The 17,570-nt window shown below is 41.6% G+C and overlaps 1 protein-coding gene across 1 annotated transcript; it reads right to left on the reverse strand.

The window, feature by feature from the left end:
* Nucleotides 1-8,187: 8,187 nt before the first annotated feature.
* Nucleotides 8,188-14,562, reverse strand: LOC129398804 (putative inactive phenolphthiocerol synthesis polyketide synthase type I Pks15). Its single transcript, XM_055117896.1, has 5 exons — nt 14,276-14,562; nt 13,303-13,456; nt 12,618-12,778; nt 10,580-10,783; nt 8,188-8,631 (listed from the first exon to the last, which is right to left on the reverse strand). The coding sequence occupies exons 1-5, from the start codon at nt 14,328-14,330 to the stop codon at nt 8,405-8,407; spliced, it is 801 nt and encodes a 266-aa protein (XP_054973871.1). The 5' UTR covers nt 14,331-14,562; the 3' UTR covers nt 8,188-8,404.
* Between the last annotated feature and the right edge of the window lie 3,008 nt (nt 14,563-17,570).

Raw genomic sequence — 17,570 nt, forward strand, 5'->3', positions numbered from 1 at the left:
CATCTTGGAAAAGTTTGGAGAAACGAATTTGAAGAGCTGGAACTTGAGGAAAGTTATCCTGTAATTTCCTGAAATCAAATTTGATTACAGCTTGGTGAGAATTATTTAGAATTAAGCATTTTTCAAGGTTCTCGTGGATTTCCGGTATCTGAAGAGTAAGTATTCCTTTGGTAGCCAAAACACTTTGAAGATGGTATTTGTTTAGTAGCAATCCAAGGTTGAGAGCTCCCCAGCTGATTGACTGTCCTGCAAGACCACAGTTTCTGCGGTAATGGCAGAAGACATCCAGGAAAGAGTTGGCTGCGGCATAGTTTGCTTGTGATTCATTACCAATAAAGGCAGAAACAGATGAATAGCACACAAAATAATCAAGTTCCTGTCCTCTGGTTGCAAGGTGCAGATTTACTGCACCAGATACTTTGGGGTTTAACACTTTCTCAAATCGAGGGATGTTGAGAGTTTCAAGAGGCCCATCATCTAAGACTACAGCACTGTGAAATATGCCTTTGATTTGACTCCTTGGGAAGATATTTCCTATTGAATTTATTGCCTCTTCCACCTCAGAATAAAAACTGACATTACACTGTAAGCTGATGATCCTGGATCCTAGGTTCTGATTTTCCAGCAACTGCATTTCTTCCAACTTCTCGGAAGTTGGGCTTCTCCTCGAAAGAATCACAACAGAGCCACCTCCCTTCTGTAGAATAAATTTCACCGTTTCAAATCCAAGGCCAGAGAGCCCTCCTGACACAACATATACTCCATCTTCCTTAAAGAGTTTACACTTTGTTGCTCTAAGCAGAGGTATGGATGAAAGTTGATATTCTGAAGCATTGGCTTTCAACACAGTAAGAGGGATGGCCACACACGAGAAATAGGAAAATGGAGTAGGATGCATCCTTGCATTGGCCTGAAAAGGAGTGTAAGCCAGTTTGAAATCAGTTTTCAAAGTCACTGATTTTAACCACTGACAAACAGTTCTATTAGATGCTATTAGGCAGGATTTCTGTAAAACCTGGCTAACATTTAGAATGTGGATCTTGATGTGATGGTGACCGTTATATAGAAATCGCTGTAAATATTCAGGTTGGTTCTGGCCACACAGTAATACAATGTCTTGGAGGTTGGGAAGGTCAGGGAGTATTTCTCTAAAGAGTTCCTCTTGACATGGCAGTAAAATAAGTGCCTGGCAATGCTCTACTTTTTGCCATAGATCAGCAGAGAAATGGTAAAGCGTAGCCTCCCAACCTACTTCCTTGGCAGCTAAGGTCAATACCTTACCTAGAACTGATCCTGGCTGTGAGGAGATGACAGCAAGCATAGAGAGATGATTGGCGGTAGGTAAAATCTGGGTAAGAATGTTCCAGGCTATTATGAAGTATGAGGCACAGGGCACATTTTTTAATACTGGAAACGTTTTGCTTTGGAAGCACACGATGTCAGGAACTAAGACCTTTGATGATGCCACAACAGGAAAACAGGTGGCAATGTGATCACCAATCTTCACTTCTTGGACGCCCTTGCCTATGGCAGTTACTGTACCACTGAAATCCAGCGCTAGTAATTTATGTTTCTCCATTGTGTCATCAGTCAAGTACAAAGTATTGCCAAAATTACAGCTAGAGGTGCTAATAGGAAAATAATCCTCCGAGTGGATGCATATTTTGTCAGTCTCAACTTCTACATACTGGTCATCCAGTAGTGTTTGTTGATAATCTTCTATCTCAGCTGTCACCTCCACTACATTGTAGGGGTTTGTGGTATATAGAGTAAACATCTCAGACTTCTCATTTACTTCCAGAGGTTTATTGTCACAAGTCCTCTCAAAGGAAGTATGTCTGATTTCAGAAGTGAATATTTCCCCTCGATCTATAGAGAGTTCTGGATAATCCTTCCCATTACACTTCATAACAGCTTCTGCTAACCTTATTATATCCTGTGGAGTCGTATCACTAATGTCTATCACCTGAAATGTGATACTGGGCACTTCAGTCAAAGAGGCTCTTGTCATGCCAGGAAGAATAAATCCTGGATTAATATGATCTACATTTCTTACTGCTCTGTAAGTGATTACTGTTACAAAATAATCAGCATTTTGGTCTCTTAAGGCCAAGATAAGTTGACGAAATGCCTCACAGCACCTTGTTAGATTTTGAAGAAGCATTCCTGAAATCTCTTCATTTAATTTTTTAATTCCCCACATAAATAAGACATGATGAAAGTCCTTGACTTCAGTTTTTATCGTATCACCTACTGTCATCACATCTTGGTTTTCCCATTCCTGAAACTCAATATACTTGGAGTTATATGGCAAATACTTTTTCAGTTGTTGAGCTATTCCAAATGTGTCAGCTAATACTAGTAATGGAGCTATTTTGCCAGTGTTTTCAAGCATCTCTATTTGTGATATTTGCCTCCATGTATTTTTCAAGAGGAAGTTATCAGTAGATTGTGCTAATTTACTGAACTTAAAATAAATCTCTTCTAGTTTAGCTAAAATAAATCCAAACTTGTCTGTAAAGAAGCCACAGGCTTCAAAGTAGTTTTCTGTAATTTTGGTAACTTTTACATATATATTTATTTCTCCTTCCAAATCTCTGAAAAGTGTCAGTTTGCCAACCTTTGATGGAAAACCTGATTTTACCCCTATTTTTCTATCTTTTGTGGCAATGACAAATGCCATTTGCAAGAAACAGTCTAATAGCACTGGATGGAAATGATATTCATGCATTTCCTTATGTAGATCTTCACTGACCCTGACAGTTGTTATGCCTTCATGAAGCTCATCACAAAATGAAATGGTATGTAACTGTTTGAAAATAGTACCATATTGGAAACCAACTTGGAGAAGATTTTCATAAATTTCATCTTGAGTTAAAATCAATTTACACCTTTGGAAGATGCTTCGAAGAGATATCTGTTTTATTTCATTCAAAGTTGTTTTAGTTCTTTTAAATTCCCCTACTGCATAAACTGCTGATGAAGAGAATATCATAAATTTTGTTTCTGTTTCTCCTAATTCCAACTGTAGCTGTATATCTAAGAAACCTTGGCTCACCACACAGGGAGATAAAAAGTCCACGCTGACTTGACATGTACTCAAAGACTTCAAATTGTCCATCCCACTAGCCAAACCAAGTTCCACAAAACAGGAACCAGGAACCAAAGGAGTCCCACTGACTTTATGCTCAAAAATATAAGGCACTCTATCCTGAGTTACAAAACAAATGAACCCTGAGTTTCCATTAGCACTACTAATAAGAGGGTGGTTGAGAGAAGTGATTTTATTCTGCAACTGAAGACTTTTTAAGTGAGTCTGAAGGTTCTTGTGATCAAACTGGTATCTTGGGTAAGCTGTTGGAGTTGTTTTCAACCCTTCATAAAAGCATGGCCAATTAAGATTGTGTCCAAATTCAAAGAGGGATTTTACTAGATGGAAAAGAGTTTCATACTCTTTATTTGGCTGTAGAGAAGGGAAAATTCTTATTTGTTCTCCTAAGGTTTCCCAGATATTTCTTTGGAGAGCTCTTTTGGGACCTATTTCAACAAAAATGGCATTATCCCTTCCTTTGGCTACAGTTGTGAAAGCCTGGGTCATATTAACAGGTTCTCGAATGTTCCTGGACCAATATTTGCCAGTGGTAAAATCCTCTTTGGAAGCTATATTTCCTGTCACTGTTGAAATGAGCTCCATCTCTGATTCCCCTCTCACCAAAACCCCAATGCTCTCTTCTACATCCGTGAGTATTGGATCCATCAAGTAACTATGATAAGCAGCTGAAACTGACAGGATGTGCAGAAATATGTTCCTTTTCTCATACTTCTGAGTCAGCTCATCATAGCAGTTGGCTGTAGCAGCTGCCTCTCCTGACAGAGTACAAGAGCAAGGACTGTTAAATGCTGCAATGCATACCTGGGTGGAAAGTGAGACTAGTGTCTCAGAGATTTCCTCCACTGGAATGTTTCCAACTACCAACATCTTCCCACCGGTAACCTTTGCCTGGGACCTGCTCCGACAATGGATCACCTTCACAGCATCCTCAAGGGAAATGACGCCCGCACAGTGGGCAGCAGCGACTTCTCCCACCGAGGAACCCATTATGGCATGAGGCACAACACCCCAGGATCTGAGGAGACTCACCAAAGCTACTTGGAGCATAAACAGGAGAGGCTGGGCTACTTTTGGATTTAAAAAATCCATGTATTCATTGTCAAACACCTTGAGAAGATTTCTGGGATCACGCCGGAGAAACAACTTGGCAATTTCCTGGCATTTCTCTCTGAACACTGGTTCATTCTTGAACAAGACCTTACCCATGCCTTGATAGTAGAGCCCATTTCCACAGCACACAAATATCAGTTGAGGTGGATCCTTCGTTGGAAGTGCTTCCTCCCCAGCTGCCGCCTCTAACTGTTGCCTCAGTTGCTCCGTAGAAGCCGTCACGAACGCTTTCCTGTATGGGTAGGTCCCATGGCTCCTTCTGCAGGCTGCTGTGTAGGCCAGAGCTGGCAGTGATACTTCACCACTTTGACCCAGATGGTCAGCCATGTCTTCCATTGTGAGTTGGAGCGATTTCCAGGAGGCTGCAGAGAGTAGAAATATTTCATATGGTCGTCTGAAGGGAAGCTGGTGGGACTGCTGCTTTACCTGTCTAACAACAACGTGAACGTTGGTTCCCCCGAATCCAAAACTATTAATCCCAGCTCCTCTTCCACACCCGTGGGACTCTTCCCAAACCTCCAGGCTGACTGGAATGGACAGGTTTAACATCTTAGTGTCGATGCTGCTCAAGCTGTCTGAAAAGTGCAAAGATGGAACAATCCTTTCATGGTGCATCATCAGAAGCACTTTGATGAGGCCGGCTATTCCAGCCACCGATTCCGTGTGGCCGATATTGCCTTTCACGGACCCAATCTTCAGCGCAGAGGCCCCTTGTTGCCGGTTTCTTCCAACAATATTCCCCAGACTGTCTGCTTCCGTGCGATCTCCGGCAGCGGTTCCTGTGCCATGAGCCTCTATGTACTGAATGCTTGATGGGTCAACCAGAGTGGAATAGATGCACTGGAGGAGCCTCTCCTGCTGCCTCTGAGATGGTCTGGTGATGGGAGTAACAGAGCGTCCATCCTGATTGACAGCAATGGCTTTGATGACTCCCCACACTGTATTACAGTCTTCTAGTGCCTGATGAAGGAAAATTATAATAACAATAAAAAAATTCAACTTTCATTTTCAAAAATCTGTTGTAAAGGGAATAGTAAGAATATGTAAATAATGAAGCAATCTTTGGTGTATGTTAAAACAGAGAGATTTGCTAGTTCAAGATAATTAACATTTTTCTCCGTTATGTCCTAGCATAAAAGTTCACAGATGTTGTAGTGAACTTAAAAATATGAGCATCGGGGGCTGGAGCAATAGCATAGCGGGTAGGGCATTTGCCATGCACGCGGCTGACCTGGGTTTGATTCCCAGCATTCTATATGGTCCCCTGAGCACCACCAGGAATAATTCCTGAGCACAGAGCCAGGAGTAACCCCCTGTGCATCGCTGGGTGTGACCCAAAAAGAAAAAAAAAGTTTCAAAATATGAGCATCTGGGGCAGAAAGAGAGTAGGTAGGTAGGGTGCTTGCCTTGTACATGGTTGATCTGGGTCAAACTCTGGTGTCTCATATGGTCCCCCAAGCACTGCCAGAAGAGATTCCTAAATACAGTTAGGAATAAGCCTGAGCATTGCCAATGGTGGCTGCGCCCTCCCCCCAAAAGAAAAAAACAAATATCAGAATCTTTGGAGAGAGATTACCAAAATGGAAAAGCAGCAGACCTCAGCTTTCAAATCTTAGTGAAGTAAGTCAGAAGAAGAAAGAAAAACACAGGATGAACTCACTTATCTGTGGAATACAGAATACTGGATGAGGAAATGTATTGAAGTAAAAGAAGGATGCTTAGATCATCTTTGACCCCAGTGTTTAGTGGAGACAGGCAGAGAAGAAAAAAATCAACAGGGAAGTAGAGAACAAGAAGTTATGGGTAAACAGGCATCAGGACTTCAGTTATACAAGTAATATGAGTGAGGGCTATAGCCATATTTAAAATATGAAATCTAAGCAGAAAACACTGAAACTGTAATGTGTCTGTCAAGGTGATAGGCAGTGGTGTACCAGGAGTTGGAATGGAGAGGGAATCTGAGAACACTGGTGAAGGGAAGTTAACACTGGTAGAAGGATTGGTATTGAATTATTTTATGCCTAAAACTCAACTATCAGTAACTTTATAAATCATGGCTCTTTACGCATCTATAAAAAAGAACTCATGTAATTTGCTGCAATGTGAATGGAACTGGAAGACATCATGTTAAATGAAGTAAACCAGAAGAAGAAGGATAAACATAAGATAGTATCACTTAAATGTGATATTTAAAATAACTGGATGAGGGAAAACAATGCCTTAAAGGGGGATGCTCAGATCAACCTTGACCCAAGAGTTTAGGAAGGAGAAGGAAAGAAATAGTGGAGCAGAGGGGAGAAGAGACAGATGAGAGGCAATGGGAGCCAGGTCAGGGGATTAAGGTACATAGGTAATGTTAAGGAGAGACAGAGCCAGATATTCAAACCACAAAGTCAACTGAAATCAAGAGACTCAAATTTGAACAACAAAACTTAGAAAGGCACCTGTCAAGAGGCAGGTTGGACAGGGGAGAGGAGATAGAGATGGGGGAACCTGGGAACATTTGTGGTGGGAAATTGAAGCTGATGGTGGGATCAGTGCTGCAATATGTATGTCTAAAACTCAAATGTGAAAAACTCTGCAACTCACAGTGATTTAATTAAAAAAAATTTAAGAGGCAGCTGTTCCTGACAGATTCAAACATCTGTGATGAAGAGACTAGAAAAGACTGAAGCAAAAGGAACTGGATGGATCCAAAGCTCAGAATCTGCCATTATAGGGTGTGTTTCAGGAAATAAGACAAAAGTCAGCTTGGTTAGATATAGAATTTTTATAAGGAAGATGTGGGAAAATAAGTTAAAGAATGATGACAGGGTATGTCCTATGCACTGTCATGAGTAATAACTGTTAACACTCATATTAGGCTTATTACATCCTGAGCAATCTACTCAGGAACTTTCAGTGTTTACTTACTTAATCCCCACCATGCTCCCATGAGGTATATATTACTCGTGTCATCCCTAAGTTACTGAATAAAAAACTGAGACAAAGATTAAGGAATTTGCCCAAGATCACATAGGCAGGGCTGGAGCTATAGTAACTTAGGGATGACACAAGTAATATATACCTCATGAGAGGATTTGGGGCCATATCTGGTAGTGCTCAAGAATGACCCTTAAGTGGTTTTAGGGAGGTTGGGGCCATAAATAGCACCAGAGTCAAACCAGGGTTTGCTCCATGCATGACAAAAACCTAACACCTTGTTCTATCTTTCTGGCCCAAATCTTGGTTTTAAAAAAATAGAAGAATTTTATTTGGGCTAGAGCAATAGTACAGTGGGGAGGTGTTTGCCTCGCACGCGGGCCACCCACGTTCAATCCCCAGCATCCCACATGGTCCCCCGAGCACCACCGCCAGGAGTGATTCCTCAATGCAGAGCCAGGAGTAACCCCTGTGCATTGCTGGATGTGACCTGAAAAAGCAAAAGGTCAGAAAGGCAGGAAGTGGCAGGACTTAGAATAATTATTGTAATCAACTTCTTATTTCCAGCTACTTCATTATCACACCAGCTGTCCCTCCTCCTACTTTGCATCATTTTTTTGTTCATTATTTTGTATCAGGACTCTGTGCTATGTCAAAGGTGGCACAGCGGGTAGGGCATTTGCCTTGCATGCGACGTACCCGGGTTCAATTCCTCTGTCCTCTTGGAGAGCTTGGCAAGCTACCAAGACTATCCTGCCTGCACGGCAAAGCCTGGCAAGCTACCCGTGGCATATTTGATATGCCAAAAACATTAACAAGTCTCACAATGGAGATGTTACTGGAGCAAATCAATGAACAACAGAATGACAGTGCTACAGTGTGAATTTTGATCTGCATAGGAATCACTTGGTTAAAATACAGTGTGCCTGGGCCAGTGCGAGAGATCAATGCTTGAGGTGTGCGCTTTGTAAGCAGGAGGCCCAGACAGAATCCCTGGCAACATTGGAAGTGACTGTGAATACTGAGCCAGGAAGAACACCAGGACATCACCAGGTGAGACCACTTCAAAAAAAAATATTCAGGGTGTCTGGGATTGCATCTGAAATTCTGCATTCAAACAAGTATCTGGTGATTTTGATGATGCTCCCACAGCTGTTATATAGCCAAACCTAAACGGCACAGGGAGAAGCAAGTTCCTGGAGAGCAGAGAAAATCCAAATTAGCCTTTGAAAGACTGGCTAGAGCATCCGTCCCCTGCACTCAGCAGCTGCTCCAGGAACCACCCCAAATGCTCTTTAAATTGACCTTCCGTAGAGGTTTCAGCAGAACAATGCCACATCCTTCTCCACGTCCATATCCATCAGCTCTTCTAGAAAACGGTTTGCTCATCCCATCTGGAGATAACATCTTGGCTTTACTCAACATGACATTAATTGCAGGATCCAGCATGCAGCTCACTCCGCCACAGAAAGCTGTTTCACAGTCTCCTACAACCAAGTAGCAAATAGTAAAGCTGGTCAGAAGAAAAGCATTTGATTTACATATGCAGTGTCTTCTAGCATCATCATAAGTAGGTAAAGCAAGCAAGCAATGTAAGATGTGTAGTTGCCCACTAGTAAGCTGATTTTAGGATTATTCTATTGCGTTCATTTCACTCTTTCGAGAAGACCTTCCCAGAAGGGTGAGACATCAGATTGTTAAGAAGTGCCATAATTTAACTTGATTTTTGGAATCTTGCCCCATGGTATGAGTTTTGCATTGGGTTTCTCGAGCATTCCTACGAGAACAGTCATTGGTCTGAGGAAGCTCAGTCCTTCTCTATTTTTACTTTCTAAACTTTCATATAGACTTACTGTTTCACTACTGAAGAGCAGAAGGCAGAGACGTATGTATGAGCCCATCTTTGTTAAAGGCATTAGTTGGCAAGGAGGACCACACCTAGCACTGCTCAGGGCACCTTGCAAGGTCTGGATCAAACCAGGCCTCTTATATACAAAGTATATGCTCTAGTCCTCCTCGTCATCCCCCCAGCCCAAAGCTATTTCTTGAAATAAATTTGGAGGAGTAGAACTACAGCTCTAGTGGATGAGCACAGGCCTACCATGTGGGAGACCTTGAGTTCAATCCCCAGCACTGCACAATCCCTTGATCACTGCCAGGACTGGCCCTGATAGAAACATAAACTGGAAAGATTATCTTATTGAAAAATCCCTTTATCTCATAGTGTTATTGCTTCTCTAAAAACGTGATAAGATTGTATGAAATTGTCAACCAGTACCAGGCATCTTGATTTTTCTCCATGTCAACAAGCCTATTTACTTTTTCTGTCTTGCAACTCTGTTCACTATGTTCCATATGAAAAATATTCACTTTTGAAGTCCACTTCTGTCTACATCTTGGTGGTTTGACTTCAAAATACTGGGGGATGGGGGTGGGGGGAGGTATGGTGCCACCAACAGGTCTACCTGTATCTGCTGGCGAGTGCATCAGCAGTCTGATAGTGCCTTCAGGCTTTCTGACACTCCAAAATTGCCACTGTGCCTTTGGCCGGATCCCAGAAACTTGGGACCAAGTTTACCAAGAGATTAAATGGCCAAAAGTTAGGTATGTGGGAGCCATGCCCACAAATCACTTCCAGTTCAGCTATACAAACTCATTTATTGGCCTTATTTCAGAGACCCATGGAAAAATCTCAAAAAAGCCACAATGATCTCAGATTTGTGCATGGCTGAAGAGACTCAGCGTAAATCAGAGGGGGGTGGGTTGACCTGGTGGCCTGCCCAAGCAGAGCCCCTAGCAGCCACTTCCTTCCACAATCCAAAATTGCTGCCAGACTCTGGCCTGACTCCACCATCTCAGGATGGGCCTCACCAATTTTCATCTGTTGAAAATTCTGGTATGCAGGTTTTGTGACTTAAATCTCCAGACTTTCTCGGAGTCAGGATGGGCTACCTCCCCTCATCTCCCTGTACTTCCAGAAGTCTCAGCAGTCACATCCACACCCCAAAGCTTTCACCCAATTGAAAAGTTACTCCAGCCTTACCATCCCAATAAAAATACCAAATGCCCTAAACAAACACCATGGCCTCTTATCACCTGTATTGTAAACCATAATTCATAAAAGGAAAAGAAGAGAGACAACAAGAAGGAAAGTGTCTCCCATAGAGGGAGACTGGGGGTAGGAGGTTCAGGTTGGGGATGGTGGTGGGGAAACAGGAGACATTCATGGTGGGAGATATGCACTGGTGGAAGGATGGGTGCTGGATCATTGTATGACTGAAACACAATTATGAACAGCTTTGTAACAGTCTATCCCACAGATTTCCAATTAAATTTTTTTTAAAAGTAACGTGGAGTTCACACCCAATTTAATCAGCTTAATCAATGGCTGAATAAATAGCAGTTCTCCTACACAAAAAAATTTTTTTAAAATACCTTGTTTAATCGCAAGGAAGGCATAGTAGAGCGCGACTAGAGAAGATGAGCATGCAGTATCGATGGCAAGAGATGGTCCAGTTAGGTCAAACACATAAGAAATCCTGTTCGCCGCTATGCTCATTGCAGTTCCAGTGGCAGTATAATGGTTTACAGTCCTTGGACTTCTAAGTGACATAAATTCATAGTCTTTATTCATAATGCCTGCAAGAATTTTTTTAAAGGTATGTAAGGCACTTATTGAGAAAAAAGAATGTAATGAACATAAACCCTACAATATTACTATGTATATTTTAATAGATATTAGGCCCAGAGTCATAGTACAGTGAATAGGGTGCTTGCCTTGATGCAACGAACTAGGGTTTGATTCCAGTAACCTATATGGTTCCCTCAGCCCGCCAGGAGTGATCTCTGAGTGCAGAGCTAGGAATAAGCCTTTGGTGTAGCCCCAAAATAAAAAAAAAAACCCAAAAAACAAAAATCTGTATCTGTTGTTTCAATTGAATGTGGCTACTGATCAGAATAAAAGAATGCCAAATCCAGTGGCATCTGCTGTATTTCAAGAAGTAGCAGCATTTTCATTAAAGTTCACAGTTTTAGTGCAGAGTAATAGCATTGATGAACTTGTGACAAAATATGAGTCATCTTAAGAAGCTTTGTTTTCTTTTTCTTCTTTCTTTATATTTTTGAATTTTTGGTCACACTTGGTGGTCACACTTGGTGGTGCTCAAGACTCTTGACTCTGCTCAGGGATCATTCTTGGCAGGGTCATGTGGGGTACCAGGGATTGACACAGAATAGTCAGGTGCAAGGAAATCACCCTACCTGATGTCCTCTCTCTCCAGCTCTGCAGCTCTATTCTCTAAATATGTCACACACACCTCGCCATCTGACATTATTTTCTCATAGCTTTTTAGACCTAAAGAATAGATAGCGGTGTTTTTGGTACTATCTTAGAGTGATGGGAAATGAAGTGTAGATAAGTTAAAGAAATCAGTGGAAGGCCATTCTGTTACATTAATAGGTAAGCTGACATTCTCATGAAGTACTGTGGATTCAACACACAAAATATATTCACTTCTTGTAAAGGTGGGGTGTCCCTTCAGACTGCAGTCTTCTCATTCCAGTACTCTCATTGTATTCTCATTATTTTTCTGACTGAAAAGCCTCATCATTTCCAATGGCTTCAGTTACCATTTATGCTAATGGCACCTAATCATCCCTCTCCAGACTAGATCTCTGTCTTGGCAGATTCCAAAACACTTTTTTAAAGAATAGCTGACATTTCTCTGTGGATGGTCTACAGACATTCAAACCTCAACTCATTCTGATCTACAGGAATTTCAATCAACTTCCCTAAAACTGAACTTAATTTCTCAACCCTTAAAAATATAAACTACCAATGTGTTCTGCTATATTGTGAATGCTTCAGCCAAACCAAATCAAAACCCCTGACTTTTAGGCATTCCTAAAACATCACATCTCATTATTTACCATGTCTTGTCCATTATTTTGTCCACTTCTCTCAAATCTATAACTCTGATGACTTGGTGGCACGCATTTTCCTTTCCTGAATCAGTTTACAACTTGGTGTTTCTACTTCCTTCCTTGTCCTCTCCCTCACTCCCTCAATCCATTGGACTCTGGCTACAATGATCTTTGGAAAATGGAGATCCAGTTACGTGTCCTGCTCATGCTCTTCTGCTACTTTCAAACGCTTTTCTGTCTCATTTCCATCATGCTAAGCCTGTCTCCCTATTAGGTCAATCGTCAGCCCCTTGCCACCAACTGTTCAACATATTTACTAAAGAACACATGAGCACTGCACAGGTTGAACTTTCCGTCTCAAGTGCTCAACATGGGCTCATATACCTTTTCACCTTTGACGTGAAAGAAAGCCTGTTCTGACACTAATCCTTATTTCTGGAAGCACTTCCTTCCATTCTCGCCTACGTGTTGGGTAACTCCTGTGTATCCTTAGGCTTCATCAAACATTCTAACTTTTGGCTCTTGGTTTTGGTCCTTAATGCTCTCTCACCAATGAAGACTCCAGTCCTGGAGCCAGACAGCTCCTCGGCAGGGATTCCGGCATTCTCCAGAGCTCTGTAGGTACATTCCAGCAGCAACTTCTGCTGAGGGTCCAGCCGCTCAGCCTCCGAGTCACTGATCCCAAAGAATTTGTTGTCAAATTCATTCAACCTACAGTGAATAAGAGGGCATTAAATACCCCTGCAGAATAAATACCTTCATGAGTAAATGGCATCGTGTTCTCTAAAACACTCGCCAGATTTCAGATAACAGTTTCATCTCCTTTGACCATAGTCTCTGTTGCTTCTTAGTTTAGAACAAGAGAGTTAAATACATCACAAAACAGGGGGTGACTTCTGAGCCTATTTCTGATATCAGATATTACCGAAGTGTAGTTACTCTGTCAAACATCACGCTAAGAAGAACTTCTATATGCAATCATATATTTATATGTTTTCAGTGTTTGAAATGAACATACTTTGCTTTCTAAGAAAATAGAGACTGAAAAACAAGGAGTTGCAAGTTGAGAAAGAACAAAGTGAAGAGAAATTATGTCAAGTTTGGACAAATAAAAGTAAACAACAGGTAAAGAAACAAAAGTTAGGGGAACTTAGAGGTTAATTACTGAAAATTTTGTTAACATATTAGAGAAAAAATGCTAAAGTATAATTTTCGAATGCCAACAATAATCTTACCCTTCAATGAAAGCAGCTCTTCTTGTTCGGCTTTTTCCTAGTTGGCTTTCATCTGCATCATACCAGTCTTCAATATTAAACCTTTCTCGTGAAACCTCAACTGTGCAGTTTTTGCCTTCCACAAGAACTTGCCAGAAATTATCAATTCCTTCCCCTAGTAAAAAAGTTGCAGCAAAATAATTATTCGCTCAGGTTTAAAAATAAATATATAGAAGTCAAAACTTTTTCAAATGGCTCTAGGATGTGGTTCAGTGCAAGGAAGGAAGGAGGGAAGGAAGGAAGAAAAATAAAAGAAAGAATGTAGCAGGCAGGCAGAGATCACACATGTGTTCACCAGTGGTCTCACCTCCTAGCCACAGCACACACATCTTCCTAGCTGTGCTTATGAGGATGATGTTTACACCCCTAAGAGTGGTGCAGCCAGCTCTGGGTATAACACAGAGCATCGTTGTTAGGTTCAAATATCAGAATGGCCCGGAGAGTGCTTGGCACATGTGGACATGAGAAATTTAATTCGTGACCCTGCAATTTCAAGGAAGTTTTCAGGGGACCAGAGTGATAGTATAGCAGGTAGAGCTGTTGTCTTACATGCAACCAATCCAGATTTGATTCCTGGCACTCATATGATTACCCTTTGCCCACCTCACAGCCCACAAGAAGTGATCTCTGAGTATAGAGCCAGAAGTAAGTAAGAAGCATCGTAGTTTTGGCCCAAAAACCAAGTATGTTTTCTAAGCCATTACGTTATCCTTCCAGTTGCTGATACTTTCCCTTAAGGCAAAAACATAGAAGGTGTCTGTGAGGATTCCATTGCCAAGGGTTTCATTCAGACTCTGGTTCTGGCCTGTAGGGTAAGCTCACACTCCTTCTTTAATGACAAATGGCAAAACTTACTGATAACAAAGACTGACTTCATAATTTGGACATTATAGGTCATGGATTACAGCTGTCATTTCACCATTATCATGCTTACCTCCTGGAAAATTGCATCCTATTCCCACAATTGCAACATCATCATCGTTTTCCATTGTCTTAATTTGGCAACTGAGGAAAAAATATTAAGGAGAAAATTAAGAAAAAAATTAAGAAAAAAAACCCAAGGAAATAAAGAGAAATAAAAATTTTAAAGTTAAATACTTCACAGAAGGGCCAGGGAGGCAGTTTAATGGCCTACAGCACATGTGTGTGCATGTAAGAATCCCAGGTTTAAGTTCTCATAGCACATAGTTCCATATACGTTTGAAATATGACTGAGAAGGATATTTCGCAGTCAGAAAATGAATTCAGAAAATTAACTGACAACAAGAACAAAACAACTTCTAACTCAGTAAAAATTGTTGGGGTGTATGAGTCACCATTGCAGTGATGCTGGTCCCCTGGAGCATTGGAGCAGATAGATGTTCCCTGGCTGATAGTCAATGGGTTGCAGACAGATTACTAGGAAATAATCAACAACTTTTATTCCCAATGAAACACACACATGGTCCCTGTATACTACTGGGTGTGACACAAAAATAAAAGCAAAAAAAAACCCAAAACTAATTCAGTCTTAAGTACCACTGAGTATGACCCAAGTGATCCCTCAGCAGTGCCTGAGTAAGACCTGGTGGTCCGGGTACCACGTGGCCTGAGCATCTCCACATCTTCAGGCCATTACATCAAACCACTAGCCCGTTGGCCAAGAATAATTTGGAGGAGCCCTCAGCCATCCTGAGCACTGCTAGGAAACCCCCTCCCGCTAAATGAAATCAGTTCAAGTGACAGGAGATGAGAAGCTATGAATCAAAAAAACAGGTACACAATTCTTCAGAGAACAGTAAGATTCTTATTTTATTGATTTGGGGTTCACACCCAGCAGTGCTCAGGGATCACTACTGGCAGGATCAGGGGACCATATGGAATACCATAGATGGAGCCCAGGTCAGCCATGTGCAAGGCAAGCAGCCTATCTGCCTTACTATCACTCTGACCTCAGATTTTTATTATTTTATAGTGTATCTTCAGAGGAATCAAATACAGGTCAAACACAGAAGCAATAGGATGGTAGACAGGGTGCTTGTCTTGTACATGCCTGACCCAGGTTCCTTCCCCAGAACCCATATGGTCCTCCCAGCCCACCAGGAGTGATCAGTCATCAATGAACACAGAGCCAGGATTAAGCCCTGAGCACCAATGGGTATGGTCCCCAAACCAAAACTACAGGTAAAACATGAATTCTGCAAATCAAATAGAATAACACATTTTTATATCAACCCCCAGGTATAGAAATAACAGATGTTCTTGTATGTGATGGTGGGTAAACTGAGACTGAAAACCAAAAGCTACAGAAATGCCTCCATTCAGTCTTTGATCGAGATTCACTCTGCAGACTCAGCAACACCTTCTCATGAGGCAGAGGGAGCAGATGGCCAACCTGGGCCTTTAGGGCAAAGGTGCAGGCTCTCGCCTGCACATTCTGTTGCTGTCCCACCAGTTCCAGGCTGTGGAACTAGATGTTTTGGTCTTATTGAGAGGAGTCCCCTTCCCCACAAAATATTGCTCAGCATTAAGACTTTGCAAACCTGTCTTTGCCAGTCTACATACACTGGGATAAAGCAATAATATTGCAGGGCTGGGGGGAGCAGTCCACACCCCAGATGTGCTCATAGCATACTCCTGGCTCTAAGCTCAGGGATTATTCCTTGGAGATTACTCAGGGGTGCTGGGATCAAACCTGGATCAGTGGTGTTCAAGGCAAGTACCCTAACTGCTGTACTACCTCTCAGGCCCCTGCAATAAAATTTTATTAATTATCATTTTCCTACTTTCTTCTCATTATTGCAAATTTTGGGGGGCAATTAAATCTGGAATCTTGCTAAAGTCATATTTTAAATGTCTGGCTTATAGAAATTTTTGTGCTCTTTTTCTGAATTCCTATACCCCGGTCACAAGAACATCCAAGCATATCCAACTTTTTACCTAAAATGTTAAAAGTTTCTGGAGGAACCAGTTGGGATGGGAGATGCATGCCAAAAGTAAATAATGGACCAAACATGATGGCCTCTCAGTGTCTGTGTTGCAAGCCATAATGCCCAAAGTAAAGAGAGAGTATGGGGAATATTTTCTGCCATAGAGGCAGGGGGAGGGTGGGAAAGGGGGGTTATACCCAGGATATTGGTGGTGGGGAATGTGCACTGGTGGAGGGATGGGTGTTTGATCATTGTGAGATTGTAACCCAAACATGAAAGCTTGTAACTATCTCACGGTGATTCAATAAAATTTAAAAACATTTTAAAAAATGTTAAAAGTTCATGTGGCCAGAGAGCTAGTACAGTGTGCAGAGGATTTGCCTTTCACAGGGTCAAGCGCCAGAACCACATGTGGTCTCCTGAGTACCACCAGGAGTGATCCATTAGCAAAAAACCAGGAGTAATCCTTGAGCACTGAAATTGTGGCTTAAAAACAACAACAGCAAAACTGTTGTCTATTCCATCCCCTGCCCCAAATGTATCGGTACCCTGGGGATCACTGCATTATAGAAGTAGAAGGTCTGGCAGCCCAGCTATTGCATGAAGACTCCAACAAGCAAGACAGTTGAAAATAAAGTAATCATCCTTAAACAGGGATAAATAATTGATATCTGCTTCTCAGAGCTCCAGATTTATTCAACAAATCTAGAAGTGTTGGGCTTTAAGGATTTCAATGAATAACACACCCCTCTCAGTTCCAAGTCCACTTAGAAATGAACCAGGACATCAGCTATAGACCCAAAGTTATTCCCTGGTTAATCTGGTTTAGAGACTATAGCTTGACTCTTCGCACAAAAAATTTCTTTTTTTTTTAGTATAAGAACTTTAGTTTTTTAAAATTTTTTTATTAGTGAATAACCGTGAGGTACAGTTACAGTCTTACAAACTTTCATACTTTTGTTTCAGTCATACAATGGTTGAGTACTCATCCCTACGAGCAGTGCCCATTTTCTACCACCAACGGTCCCAGTATGCCTCCGACCACCCCCACCCCGTCCCCATCACCCCACTCCACCTCTGTGACAGGTAAAAAATTCTTTTTCTAATGCTTTTTCCTAGTTTTGCCATTGAAACCTGAATTTACAGAAGGTTGCTACAGAGAATAAACACTTACCCAGCTGATGCTTGGGGATCTCGCAGTTGCTTTACACTGAGCAGTCAGCGAGAGAGACAAAGAGAGAGAATGCACTAGAGTTCTCATTGGTTATAAATATACTAACTTTAGCACCAGGAAAATGTAAACCAATGGTTTGGCAACTA

Source organism: Sorex araneus, chromosome 9 (assembly GCF_027595985.1).
Source record: "Sorex araneus isolate mSorAra2 chromosome 9, mSorAra2.pri, whole genome shotgun sequence".
Lineage (NCBI taxonomy): Eukaryota > Metazoa > Chordata > Mammalia > Eulipotyphla > Soricidae > Sorex > Sorex araneus.

What these genes read in the sequence shown, in the direction of transcription:
- LOC129398804 (XM_055117896.1), bottom strand. Translation starts at nt 14,330, where the DNA reads ATGGAAAACGATGATGATGTTGCAATTGTGGGAATAGGATGCAATTTT. An exon ending in AGGATGCAATTTTCCAGGAG is followed by an intron (nt 13,457 to 14,275) that starts GTAAGCATGATA and finishes CTTTTTTACTAG; the next exon opens with GGGAAGGAATTGATAATTTC. An exon ending in CAGGACTGGAGTCTTCATTG is followed by an intron (nt 10,784 to 12,617) that starts GTGAGAGAGCAT and finishes AAATTCTTGCAG; the next exon opens with GCATTATGAATAAAGACTAT.